The following is a 14331-nucleotide window of genomic DNA, read 5'->3' on the forward strand; positions in this document are numbered from 1 at the left end:
CAAAAGTCACACAGTAGCCAGATGGAGACAGATGAAATCAAACCCTGGATTACAGGGAATACCTAGAGTTTTGTGGATGCTGCAGATACAGACAGATAGAATCAAACCCTGGATTACAGGGCATACCTACACATTTGTGAAGGCATTTTTGTGTGAGCAACTTTTGTGCAGTTTCTTTTTATTGACGTCTGTTGCAACTGCACATACTTGTATTGCATGAACCAGAAGTATATACCTGTATTTAATTCAACTCTCCCCATACAAAAAAAATAAGTAAATAATAATACTTTTGTGTTTTTATGTTTTCTTTTTAAGTTATGCTTCTCAAAGTTGAAAAATAAATAAATAAAGCATAAAAAGAAGTTATTTACTCACCGTAACGTTCCATCTGTGTTGTCCATTTTCATTCTTTCTCAACTTATGGGTTCGGATCCCATCTCTTAGATCTGACTCGGCCATTGCAAAAGCTTGTGGCAACCAGAAACTCTCAAGCTACTCCCCTACCCCAATTACCTCACATCTAGTTTGCTAAGAAAGCAGAAAGATGCAATTTAGTCACAAAGAGAGGAGACTGTATCTGGACCTATATATCAAGGAAGTGGCATACTGACAAAAAACATTCGCTCTTCCAGAAGTCGTAAGGTAGGGGGGTGGTGGGAAGTGAGTTGAGGAAGAATTAAAATGGACAACAGAGAAGGAACCTTATGGTGAGTACATAACTTCTTTATCTGATGTTGTGAATTTTCATTCTATCCTCAACTTATGGGACAGGGTCCCCAGCTACATAGTTCCCCGGGTGGACTCAAAAAAGGATATTCCTGAGCACCATTGAGCCAATGTTGCCCTACCCCTGGAGACCACATCCAGTTTGTAACAAATGTATGGGGAAGTAGCCCAAGTTGCTGCTGCACAAATGTCAGCCATGGAGGCTCTAGACTAAAAAACTGATGAAGTTACCATGACTCTAGTGGAGTGAGATATTAGAAGTTTCAACATGGTAAAGCCCAATTTGGTGTATATATAAGAAATACAATCTGTAAGCCATTTGGCTAGAATAATTTTCGTAACAGGTTTTCAAAGTTTCATGTCTGAAAAAGAAACTAATAACTGTTCTGATTTCCTGAATTTTTCCATTCTGTGTAGGTAAAACAAAATTGCCTGTTTCACATCTAAGAAGTGTATACCGGCAAATTAATAGATTGGTTTATATTAGCTTTTGATACCACTTAAAGAAGGATTAGTTCAAAAAGTGACCCAGTATTTGTGAAATATCAAGTAAGGGGATTGCAAAGACAATGCCTGTATCTCTGAAATTCATCTGGCAGAAGTAATGGCTACTAGAAAAATAGTTTTCCAAGAAAGGTATTTGAGGCCACATTTATGTGCAGGTTCAAAGGAGGATTGAGTAAGTTGCTGAAGTACCAGGTTGAGGTCCATTGGGGGAGTAGGATCTCTGAAGGGAGGCCTGCATAGGAGAGTGCCTCACAAAAAATGTCTTGCACGGTCTATGGGAGGTAATGGCAACACCATCAAATCCTATGTGAAAATTCAATATTGCTGCTAGTTGAACGTTAACCGTGGAAGTGCTAGCTCCTTCTTTAAAAAAATTAAGACTAAAAATTACAGGATACTATGCAAATGGGATGAAAAAGGATCTACATTATTTTGACGGGCCCAATAAGCAAATCTTTTTCATTTACTGGAGTAATGATGAAGTCCATTTGTGACGAAAACGCTCAGGCTGGGAAGGCGTTCATGGTTTTGGCATTAGCGTGTTTTGCTGTGGATTTATTTTAACTTATAATAAACTTTGAAGGTTTTTACCTTCATTTCACTTCCAGTTTCGTTTGTTTGGTATGTGGTGTTTGGCAACACCAACTTTGGCGTTTTTCTTTGCGTGTAGACAGTTTATGTGAAGGTAAGGGAATTTGACAGACTGGAAAGGAGAACATTGGTTGTCTGGCTGTTAATGGAACTGGAGAAGCTAGGCAGTCAGCCTGAGGTTCAATATGTCTGGCTGAAGCATGCCTGTCGGGTGAGACAGGAGGTCTGGAGTCATATCCAGAGTCCATGGTGGGTGGAATAAGTGAGGCCAAAGAAAGAGGAACCAAATCTGTCAAGGCCAAAAAGGTGCAAAGAGGATAACTTTGCTCTTTAATATGGCAGCTTTCTGTAGGAATTTGGAAATTAGTGGGATTGGTGGATAGGCATAAATCAGACCAGGGGGCCAATCATGAAGTGCAGCATCCCTTGGTGACTCCCCCTCTGGGGGGATTAAGTCAAAGTAGCTGCTGCATTTGTTGTTTAGGGGAGATGCAAAAAGACAGCAGCAAGGCTAGCTCCACTGGTGAAAAATTTAATGCACCAAAGACAATTCATGAAGTAGAAGAATGCACCTGCTCCGCTTGTCCACTATCACACTGGACTTCCCCAGAATGTGCATTGCTATTAGAAAGTGGACTTCCCCAGAATGTGCATTGCTATTAGAAAGTGGGTGGATGAGATCACCCATTGCCACAATCTGAGAACTTCTCAACATAGGGGATAAGATTTTGTTCCTCCTTGTTTGATGATGTACCAAACTGTTGACATGTTGTCTGTTTGAACTGCAACTGTCCTTGAGGAGAGAGCGTCTTGAAATGCCTGCAACACCAAAAGCACTGCTTTCGTCTCCAGGACACTGATATTCAAATTGGCCTCTACGGGAGACCAAGTGCTTTGCACTGTCTTCCCCAGTTAATACCATCCCACCCTAACTGGGAAGCGTTTGTGGTCCCTATGGCTTTGAGCTGAGGGGGAATGAAGGGTCGGCCTAGTAGAACTTGATCTGATTGAATCCACCACCTGAGATCTCACTTGCAAATCTGAGTGACATGTATTAGGGTTGACATGGGCTGATAAAGTATTGGCCATTGCGTGGCTAGTATCCATTGTAAAATCCTCATGTAGAACCTGGCTAATGGTACTAAAGTTATTGCCACTGCCACTGATCCTAGAGCCCGAAGAACCAACTGGGCAGAAATTTTGGTACTGCAGATTATTTTCCTGACCTGTGTTATTAAGGTCTGAATTCAGAGGGGGGCAGTGACACTATCATTGATTCTGTGTTGAACAATGCCCCTATAAACTCCAACTTTTGAGTAGGTTTCAAATAAGACTTTTCATAATTTATGGTTATTCCCAGATAAGAACAAGCATGGAAAACCTGATCTCTTGCTTCTATTATTTGATGCCTGGTCAGGGTGGTAATGAGCCAGTCATCTAAGTATGGAAACACCTGGAATCCTTGCAGTCTCAAGTGAACTGCACTACTGCTATGCATTTGGTGAACACCAAGGGGGCTGTGGTGAGACCAAAGGTCAGAGCTCTGAATTGCTAATGACTGGCTCCCATCCAGAAGCGCAAGTACCTTCTGGACCACCTGTTCATCTTTATGTGATACTACACATCCGGAAGATCTATCGAGCACATTCAATTGACCTTTCTCAGAAACAGGAGTATGGACTGAACTGTGACCATCTGAAACTTGGTGGACTGAGCTGATTTGTTCATCATGCTGAGATCCAGGATTGGTCTTCAGTCCCCTGTTTGCCTGTTTTCTTTGGCACTAAAAGAACCTTGAGTAAGTTCCAGATTCTATCTGGTCTGACTGGACCTCTTGGTTGACTATATTTTCTAGCAGATTTTGTATCTGAAATGCTGCTTGTTCCCTCTGACTGGGTGGAATAACTGGGAATTTCCTTGATATAGTAGGTGAATGGGAAAAGGGAATTATATAGCCTCTGGAAATGATCCTCTGCACCCAGGTATCTGTTATTTCTAGCCATGCTCTCTGGTGCAGGGATAAACGACCAATGACTGCCTCCAGAGGGGGACAATTGGGCCTCCTTTCAGGAACACTGGAAGGGTCTATCAAAAAAGGAATCTCTAGACCCTTGGTTCTGCGGGCCACCTCTGCCATGAGGGCGGCATCTACTGTTAAAATTTCTCCCTCTGCCTCGGGGGGAAACTCCTCCGTGTAAATCCTGGAAAAGACCCTGGGACTTTTTGAAGCACATTTTTCCAACACCTCATTGATTTCTGGAGAAGGATTTTTCAGGTGCAGAAAAATGTACACCCACTGCAGACAGGGTCTTTCCATCCTTTATACACCTAGATAAAGTGTCCTTAACTTCGAGGCCAAAGACGTTCCGTCAAATGAAGCATTGACGAATGAAGAATTGAAGGGCTCTACAAAATCATATAAGTGCATCCAGGCATGCTTCATTTTGGAAACACTGGAACCTGCTACCTTTGCGGTTCCTTCAGCTACATGCAAGACTAGCCTCATGAAGGAATTGGAAACTGCTTGCAGTGTAGCCAACTGAGAAGTGACTGATGCCTGTACCTCATCAGAAATGGTTCCTGAAAGAGTAGCAGAGAGAGTTCCGGGTCACTCTGCAACCTTGTGAAATGTGCCAAATAATTCAGAGACCTCATTGCAAAGGTCACTGAAGCATAGATACACTTCCCAAATCTGTCCATCATTTGAGACTCCTTGTTCGGTAGATGGACAGTGGAACTCTCTTCGGATAGTCCCTTCTTAGTGACTGCTGCCTTGACTATGGCATCAATAGGTACACCTTTTGTCCAAAATTGTCTATCTTCAAGGGCTGTCAAAATTTTGCCTGGCCTCTGAGGGAGTTGCTCAGTGGTGTCTGGAGGCTTCCATGTCTGCCAAGGCACCAAATCTATAAGGTCATCGGCGGGCAGAGTCACCCAGGAGGCAGACGAACCAGTACCAAATGCCTTCATGAATAAAGACTCCTCAGATGAAGGGTTGCTGGACTTCCAGCCTCCTCTCTGTTTCAGGATTTCAAGGATGTCTCCAAACTGAACATCCTCAGGAAGTGACCGCAGGGGACCCTTCACCTTCCTTAAAGTCCATATCTTCTGTGACTGACTCCTCAGGGGAGTCCAAGTGCTTCCTTTTGCACGTTCTCATCTTAGGGATTTCCTCAGTGGGATACTCTGGGGAGGTATCAGAAGATGTGTGGACACCCTGCTGGGAAGCCTGGGGTTTCAATACTAGCTGTCCCTGTGGAGAGGATAGATGAGACTAAGTGGAGAGATGACATGCCTGTAGACTGAGGATCTGAGGGGAACAGAACCATCTTTGTCAAAGAATCTGGCAAGGCTCTCTCCATGACCTCAAAGACAGACCCTCCCTCCCACTGTGGAGGAAGACCCTGGATCCATAAGGACAAGCATTCAGACCATAATCACCTCCCACTCCAAGGAGAAGTCCCACAAAGCCAAAGTCAGAGTTGAACTAACTGGTGCTGATGCTCCGAGACACAAAGGCAGCTCTGAAAGCTTTGCAGTTGACTGAGACACCCCAGAGCCAACAGGGTAGGCCCGACTCCAAGAGCCCTCTGGATCCAAAGAAATCAAAGAACTCAGAGTGAGCTTTGGATCCAAGAACAAAACAATTCTCAGATCCAATGCTGACAAGCTCAGAAGACTCAGATCTGAAAATTCCAAGACCGACAGGGGAGTTGGAGAAGGAACTTGCATAGGGGGTGTAGTGGAAGATCAGATGTCCTGACTCAGACGGGTAAGAGTCGAGAGGGCACTTTACATGCTCTGCACCATGACAATCTTTCTCACTAATCTCTCCATGTCTTCTTCAGTAAGGCTCATGGAAGAGCGAGTGGAAACTAGTGATGGGGACTTCAGTCTCTCTAAAAAAAGGTGAAAGGACCCTAGAATAGACTGGGTCCACTGAAGAAGAAGATCTAGTTTTCAGAAAGCAAGGAATATCAGGTGTCAAATCCGATGTTTGCAGAGCTGGATCCGAAACACTCTTATCCAACATAAGTTTGGTCATTTTAGGTTTCAGATCCAACAGTGTAGTCAGATCCGAGGTACCAATCTCCTTTAGTTTTGGATATGAGGTTGAGGTCAGATCAAAAGACTTAATTTTCTTTCATTTAGGATCCAAGGAAGTAGATGGCTCTAAAGAAGGTCTTTTCTTAGATTTTCCTGAAGATGCACTAAAGGAGGGGGAGGTTCCGGATAATGCCTCAATAAAAGAGGATCAATTTATTTTTACTTTCTACCAGAGCTCTGGGGTTGAAAGAATGGCATATCGCACAGTTTTCCTGTAGGTGGAGTGGAACCAAACAGTCCACACAGAGTGTGTGGGCGTCAGAGAAAGGAATTTTGTGTCCACATTTTTCACATTTTTTAAACCAGCTGGGCTTTTTTCTTTATCAGCCATATTAAAGAAAAGGCAAGAGAAAAAAATATTTTAGTTCACAGTTTATAAGTAGAAAACACTATTTATTAAAAAAAAACAGATAAAAAAAACTTCTAAAAAATAATCAGAAACAAAACAGGAATACCAACAATGGTATTAAAAACTACAAAAGTATACTAGTGATAGTATATGAAAGAGTACAACTGTACTAAAAGGGAGAATGGGAGCTTAACGATAAGAGAAAACTAAGATTTAGAAAGATTCAGAAAGAATTACCGTATTTGTCTGTAAATAAGACCTAAACAGAGAATAAGGCCTAGCATGATTTTCCAGGGTGGTCATGATATAAGCCCTACCCCAAAAATAAGCCCCAGTTAAGATAGCAACACATGAAGGATGTGTTGAATTAGAAAATAATATTATTGACACCTGTTGACTGAGGTTGTCGTACTCTGCTCGCCATTTTCGGACCATTCGGACACCCAACTTCTTCTCCTTGCAGAAAGCTGTAAGATTCTTTCCCTGGGAATCCTCCACAATTCTTACTGTAACCCTAATCCTCACTCACACTTTACCGTTGAGATCCTTGGCCCATAAACACTGGCAAGTGTACTTTGATTGGTCAAAGTACAGAAAACACATGTAAAACGTGCACGCTTGATAACGAACGGCTGTGGTGTCTTCTTAACCGTCGCCATTTTGTGTTGCCATTCCTGTCTCGTAAGTCTTCAATTACCCCCCCCCCCCAGACAAGATGAGTGCAAAAAGAAAGAGCTACTCCATCGAGTACAAGAAAGGAACCATGGAGGACTCCCAGGGAAAGAATCTGATGACTTTCTGCAAAGAGAAGAAGCTGGATCTCTGAATGGTCTGAAAATGGCGTGCAGCATATGACAACCTCAGCCAACAGGCCAATGAGGGAAATGCTACGAAGTGCAAGAGTTAATCAGGTTGGCAACCATTATTTCCTGAGCTGAAAGACATCATCTGTGAATGGATTGCTAACCGGAGAGCAAAGGCTTTAGTTGTGCGCATGGCTGATATTCAAGCATTTGCCCTTGCAATGGCACCACAGTTAGACATATCCCCAGAAGAATTCAAAGCATCACAACATTGGTTGGATGGCTTACTTCAGCAATTTGAACTGTCTCTATGAAGATCAACAACACTGTTCAAGCTGGAAGATACTGAAGTTATTATTATCATAACTTGGGTGAAAATTTCATGGGACAAAATCACTGACAGCTGTGTTGTCAATGCACTACAAGCAGGCTACTTGGACAAGCAGTGCTCATTTAAGTAGAGCTCTATTGCTAGGCATGAAAGATTGGGGCCAACAAATTCAGGCCGGAATTCGGGGGTTGGAGACTTATGACAATGTTTCAGAAGATGATGACATGACGTATTTGAATAACTTTTCCGTTATCAGGGTAACAGAATGGATTGCTTCTGCTTTCAGCTGCCAGCAAGCTCTTGTCAGTTTTTTGAATTTATTGTATTAAGGTAATGTTTTACTATTATCAAGGGGTAATTACAAAGTAAGGACACTAGTTCCCAGACTTCATTTTTATGACTTTCCGTCATTCTTCTCTTACAGTTTGGGTAAGGAATAAAGAAAGCATCACCACTCAAAAAGTGGCAGATATTCACCTGTTTTATTCCCCTCCTCCAATACACATGTATTGAGATTTTTCTGCACTTTCTGTTAAGCATGAAATATTGCAATGTGAAAGCCAAGGTGTAGATATTCTGAAGTTGAAATGTTTGTTGCACTGTTTATGTAGAATTCTCACACAACTGTTAACACGTTACCTAGAACTGTTGCCCAATAACAGAAAAGTACCAAATAAATGTCAATTTGTGTACATGAATAAATGTCGATTTTTGTACATGAATAAATGTAAATTGTTTTTTGGGGGGAGCAAGGCATCCCCTGATAATAAGCCCTAATGGGTATTTCGGCGGGGGAAAAAGTATAAGACCCGGTCTTATTTTCGGGGAAATACGGTAGCAATATAACTATTGAAAAATAAAGCTAGAAATGAAAACTATCATTTTAGAGAGAAAAATAATCACTTATCTGTTTGAGAGAAGCTGGAACTACGTCTTTCACTTTCAAGTGGCAAATGAGATCTGAGGTAATTGGGCTTGGTGCATTGTGGGTATTTGAGTAACTCGAGAGTTTCTGGCTGCCTAGAGCTTTTGCAATGGCTGAGTCAGACCTGAGGAATCGGATCCGAATCCATAAGTTGAGGAGAGAATGAAAATTGGCAACATCAGATCTTGCTTTACAGTGAGACTATTGATATATGGAAAGTAGACTATGGGAAGAAGCTCTTTAGCAGCCCAGAGACTTAATCTTGAGCTTTAAACTAACAAACATAAATGTCATTATTAAAAATATTTCTACATTCTGATTCAGGACTTTCTCTCTAACTCGTATCGTGGCAAGTGTTCACTGCTCTTTTGTTTGCATTAACATGCAGTGGTCTTGCATCACTGCAGCAATAACATTAAAGGTGCCAACCATAACACTGTCTTAATTCCATAGGAAGGTGGCATGCAGGGTCTTAGGTCTGAGACACTTAAAACCATATTAAGTGCATGTGCAAATTTACATTCCTTGGTCTGCACACAGTTAACCCGTGATTGAATACTGCACAGGTTTAATACAGTTAATTAAACATAACAGAAATGCTTAAAATAAGCTCCACAGAACCTTGCAAAGAGATTATCTTTCTGTACTAAGACTTATTTACCTGTATCTTCAGATAGTGGAGTTAGGAGAGGTGGTCCCACTTCAGGTTCTGGCTCATCTGGTTCCTCTTTTTCCTCTTCCTCTCCTTCTTCTTCAAATTCGTCTTCTGCTTTCTGAGTTGGGTTAAACCACACACAGCGACCCTGTTGACAAAGGCATAAAAACTATTGATTTCCAAAATAAGACATAATTATCCCTCCCTCTTTTTCCCCTGCTGTTCCTACATCAGGCATTAAGTGCAAATCATGACTGTTCACACAAACAGAAATACTTTCCAATTATTTTTAAAACTTACACTTTACATATGTAAATATTAGTGGTTATAGTTATATAAACATATAAAATATACATATATATATATATATATATATATATATACACATAACCATATAAATATATATATGTGTGTGTGTGTGTGTGTGTGTGTGTGTAAACATAATTATACATATTGACATATATAAAATATATGCATTTGTGTATGTCTGTGTGTACATATATGTATATGTTGTATCTTTCGCTTTTCCCGGTTAGGGGTCGCCACAGTGGAACTCCGGTCCGCTAATTATTGGCAGTAGATCTTTACGTGCTGAGTTGCTCATATCTGATGAAACATACAATTTTCTGTTGGTGGAAAAGCCTGTCATTCCAATTTTTAAAGCACTCCCTAAAATTCATAAGTCTCTCATAGACCCACCCTTGCGACCAATTGTATCTGGGAGGGGGTGGGTTACTGAGAATATCTCCATTTCGGTTGAACATACATTAAAACCGTATTTGAGTATGATGGATAACATTTTAAAAGATACGGGACATTTTTTAGTATCCCTGGGAGAAATGAATAATAAGGTAGGCTCAGAAAAACTTCTTATGGTTACAATGGATATACAAAACCTGTTTACCGTGATTAATAATGATTATGGTATACATACCATTGGTGCACTTTTGGAGAAATTAGGTGTTTTAAAAGAGAAAATAGTTTTAATTAAGACTTTATTAACTCTGGTGTTAGAGAATAATGTCTTTATGGGTGCCAATTCATTCTACAGACAAGCGCAGGGGGTAGCCATGGGCACCCCCTGCGCAAATACCTATGCCAACTTGGTACTCTCGCATTGGGAGAACACTTTTGTTTTAAATAATGAAATTTGGAAAAATCATATAAAACTTTATCTGCGTTTTGTAGATGATGTTTTCCTTTTGTGGGAAGGGTCTGTGTCCAAATTAGGAGAATTTGTAAATTTCCTACACTCAACCACCAGTTTCTTCAGGTTTACGGTTAGGCACTCTTTTGATTCTATAGATTTTTTAGACGTTAGGGTAGGTCAGGATGAGTTAGGTTTTAACTCCAAGCTTTTTAAAAAGGATTGTTGGAAGAATACACTTCTATCGTACGATAGTATGTACCCGAGATATACACATCCCAACATAGTACAAGGGCAAGTGAGCAGGGCTTCAAGGATCTGTATGGATGATTCTTCCTTTACTGAAGAAGTTAACCATCTCAAAGATTGTTTAATAGATAGGGGCTACAAATCCAAAATGGTAGATGACGTCATAGATAAAAATAAAAGTCTAAGAGAGAACAAATATAAACCATGGATAAAGAGAACTAAGAATACAGTAAGTGACTCTGATAAGAGCAATAGACATATGGGGCCGCAACTAATGTTCACTTATTGTAGTAACATAAAAGATGCTTGTGACATTGTTCGAAAAAAAAAAAATTGGAACATCCTTACGAGTGACAGTAGTTTAAGAGATATTGTGGGTTCTCAGCCCACTTTTAAATACAGGAGGAATAAGAATTTAAAGGACCTTTTATGTAAAGAAAAATTTGATACCACTCATAAGCATCAGGCTTTGCACAGCACAGGAACAAGGCCTTGTGGTATGTGCAAAGCTTGTTCTAACATAAATAAGGACACAGATTTCAAACATCCTGTTACCAATAGGGTCTTCTCTTTTAAGGCCAAGGCTACATGTCGTACTACTGATATAGTTTACTTAGCCGAATGCTGCCACTGCCCTTGTTTCTATGTTGGGAAGACTAACAATATGCTAAAAGTAAGAATATTGCAACATCTTTCATGTATTAGGAATGGTGATGATAGAAATGCATTATGCAGGCATGTAAAAGAATTTCCAACTCATATTTTTAAGTTTCGGCTATTGTAAATGTTAGATTGAATAGCAGAGGTGGTGACATCAAGTTAAAAACAGAATTGGTGGAAACTAGGTGGATTGTTGATTTGATGGCAAACAGGAAGCCAGGTTTAAATGAAGTTATACCTATTAAACCTGTCCTACAAAATAGGCGGGCTTTCTACTGATTTTGATTGGCTGTTAGAATATATAAAAATGTGTGTTTAATGTTTCCACTTTATCTGATGAAGGGTATATCCCGAAAGCGCTCATCCTGTTTTTTATCTGTTTTTTCATCTGTTTTGGATATTAAAAGACTCAACATAGCAGTGTTCCACTTTGTTTTTTGCTTTATGGACTATTGGTTTACTGCTTGGTGGACTTTAGCACAGCACTAGATATTTTCTTGGATTGTTTGCTTTTTTATATAGTGCTGTGCATGCTATGGAAATGAATATGAATACTGAAGATAACTCACGGTCTGGTGCCAAAAAAGCATGGTGCTCAAAAAGTTTTCTTAACAAGGAAAATCCTCTTTTAAATCTGGGCTTTGCAATGCAAAGTCTTGGCTTCAGGGAAAGCCCAAAACCTGTAGCCATGGATAAAAGCTTTGAGGACATGCTACGGGACCTAAATTATAAAGTAAGTAAATTACAGCGACTTCAATGGCAGTTTTATTATCTGGAAGCCTGTATTGACTATGGGATAGTTCCGAGGGGGATGAGGATCCTTTGCATGCCTGCACAAGGAGACCGCCACCCGGAACTTTTGGCAAAATGGCAATCTCTGAATATCAGTACAAGCTTTAAGTATATGGAACTCCTTAATGAGTTCTTTACCCCTGAACTAGAGTCTCTTAAAAAAGATGTGACATTTTTACAAAATAAGCTAGAGTCCGAGTACATTGATGTACGGAGTACCGAACGCCTGGATGCACTGTATGTGTCTCTGGCCGAAAATGACGAAAAAATAAAAAAACAAAAATTGAATAAATTACACAGGGACTATGAAGATTTTTCAAAGGGAAACATTTTTGTTTGGCCGAGAACAAACGTTTCCAAGTCTTCTGGCCATGTCGGTAGGAGATGGGCTGATTTATCTTCAGAAAGGAACAGTCGGAGAGGCAGTACCAACGCTGAGAAGGTATTTCCGTTATCGGAAGGAAATAATAAGAAGGGGAACCTTAATGCTGTGACGCATGATACGAATAGGAATTCGTTTCACACGCCTGTTCAAGAGCCAGTGAGATCGGCTGACGAGGAGAGTGTATTAGGAACGAATAACATCGTAATGACAGTAAGTTGCCCCGAGCATTTGGAAGAAGCAAGCAAGGTTGTCGATTTAAATGTTAGTACAACAGTGGCGAGTGATAGCTGCATTTTGCCATTGACTCCTGCCTCACAAGCAAATAACACTGGGATCCTTGATTCTGAAGGTGAAGTTAATGGCTTTCCGGCATGTGATATAGGTTGTCAGCAAGGCCCTAATGAGAGAGGTTTAGGTGCACGACCTAAAAATCGTATGGGAAGACAGAATTTTCTGGACTTCCTACCAGCACCTGTAAAAAAGAAAAGTTCGTGGAAAAGGTCATTGAGCGAAGACAGAGGGGCGGACAAAAGGAGGAGGACTTTGCACTGACTATTGGTAACACTGATAGCATTGTATTTAATCTTTCTTCCTATATTTTGAATGAAGATGAGCTAGCCGTCCTAAATAAGGGGTTAACTTTTGTTCCAGGTAAATGTGGTACATATAATGATATGTTGATGGATGTCATGCTTTTCTGTAGAAATGTAGCCTTGAAGGTTTTATTTGGTAAAAATGAAATGAGTGTTAACACCCTAAAAAAAACTAGTGGTTATGTACCCCCACTGACACCAGCACTGCATTTATTTTTAAATGCTTGTGAGCAAGATCTCATTCAGTACTTTGAAGAAGCTGAATTTAGTAAATATTATAATTTAACTTTTAAGCAGAGGACAGCCTTAAAAAGCCTCAGTGAGAACAAGAATATTATTATTAAAAAGGCTGATAAAGGAGGAGCAGTGGTTTTACTTGATACCACAAGATACAATGAAAAGCTAAATGAATTGCTATTGGATAGGAACACCTATACTCAGATTAATCCATTAGGGGTAAAACAAGTTACAGATAGGGTACATTTTTGTTTACAAAAATTGTTGGATGATATGCTCATATCTGATGAAACATACAATTTTCTGTTGGTGGAAAAGCCTGTCATTCCAATTTTTAAAGCACTCCCTAAAATTCATAAGTCTCTCATTGACCCACCCTTGCGACCAATTGTATCTGGGAGGGGGTGGGTTACTGAGAATATCTCCATTTGGGTTGAACATACATTAAAACCGTATTTGAGTATGATGGATAACATTTTAAAAGATACGGGACATTTTTTAGTATCCCTGGGAGAAATGAATAATAAGGTAGGCTCAGAAAAACTTCTTATGGTTACAATGGATATACAAAACCTGTTTACCGTGATTAATAATGATTATGGTATACATACCATTGGTGCACTTTTGGAGAAATTAGGTGTTTTAAAAGAGAAAATAGTTTTAATTAAGACTTTATTAACTCTGGTGTTAGAGAATAATGTCTTTATGGGTGCCAATTCATTTTACAGACAAGCGCAGGGGGTAGCCATGGGCACCCCCTGCGCAAATACCTATGCCAACTTGGTACTCTCGCATTGGGAGAACACTTTTGTTCTAAATAATGAAATTTGGAAAAATCATATAAAACTTTATCTGCGTTTTGTAGATGATGTTTTCCTTTTGTGGGAAGGGTCTGTGTCCAAATTAGGAGAATTTGTAAATTTCCTACATTCAACCACCAGTTTCTTCAGATTTACGGTTAGGCACTCTTTTGATTCTATAGATTTTTTAGATGTTAGGGTAGGTCAGGATGAGTTAGGTTTTAACTCCAAGCTTTTTAAAAAGGATTGTTGGAAGAACACACTTCTATCGTACGATAGTATGCACCCGAGATATACACATCCCAACATAGTACAAGGGCAAGTGAGCAGGGCTTCAAGGATCTGTATGGATGATTCTTCCTTTACTGAAGAAGTTAACCATCTCAAAGATTGTTTAATAGATAGGGGCTACAAATCCAAAATGGTAGATGACGTCATAGATAAAAATAAAAGTCTAAGAGAGAACAAATATAA

At 40.1% G+C, this 14331-nt stretch overlaps 1 protein-coding gene across 1 annotated transcript in view; it reads right to left on the reverse strand.

Moving 5' to 3' along the window:
* Positions 1-14331, reverse strand: part of LOC122794241 (radial spoke head protein 6 homolog A-like) — a 673939-nt gene that overhangs the window by 294595 nt on the left and 365013 nt on the right. Inside the window, exon 4 of the mRNA XM_044062483.1 lies at positions 9001-9142. Within this exon, the coding sequence (XP_043918418.1) occupies positions 9001-9142 (142 nt within the window). The remainder of the gene's footprint in view (positions 1-9000; positions 9143-14331) is intronic.

The sequence above is a fragment of the Protopterus annectens genome, chromosome 1.part0 (genome assembly GCF_019279795.1).
Source record: "Protopterus annectens isolate FY-2018-M chromosome 1.part0, PAN1.0, whole genome shotgun sequence".
Classification (NCBI taxonomy): domain Eukaryota; kingdom Metazoa; phylum Chordata; order Ceratodontiformes; family Protopteridae; genus Protopterus; species Protopterus annectens.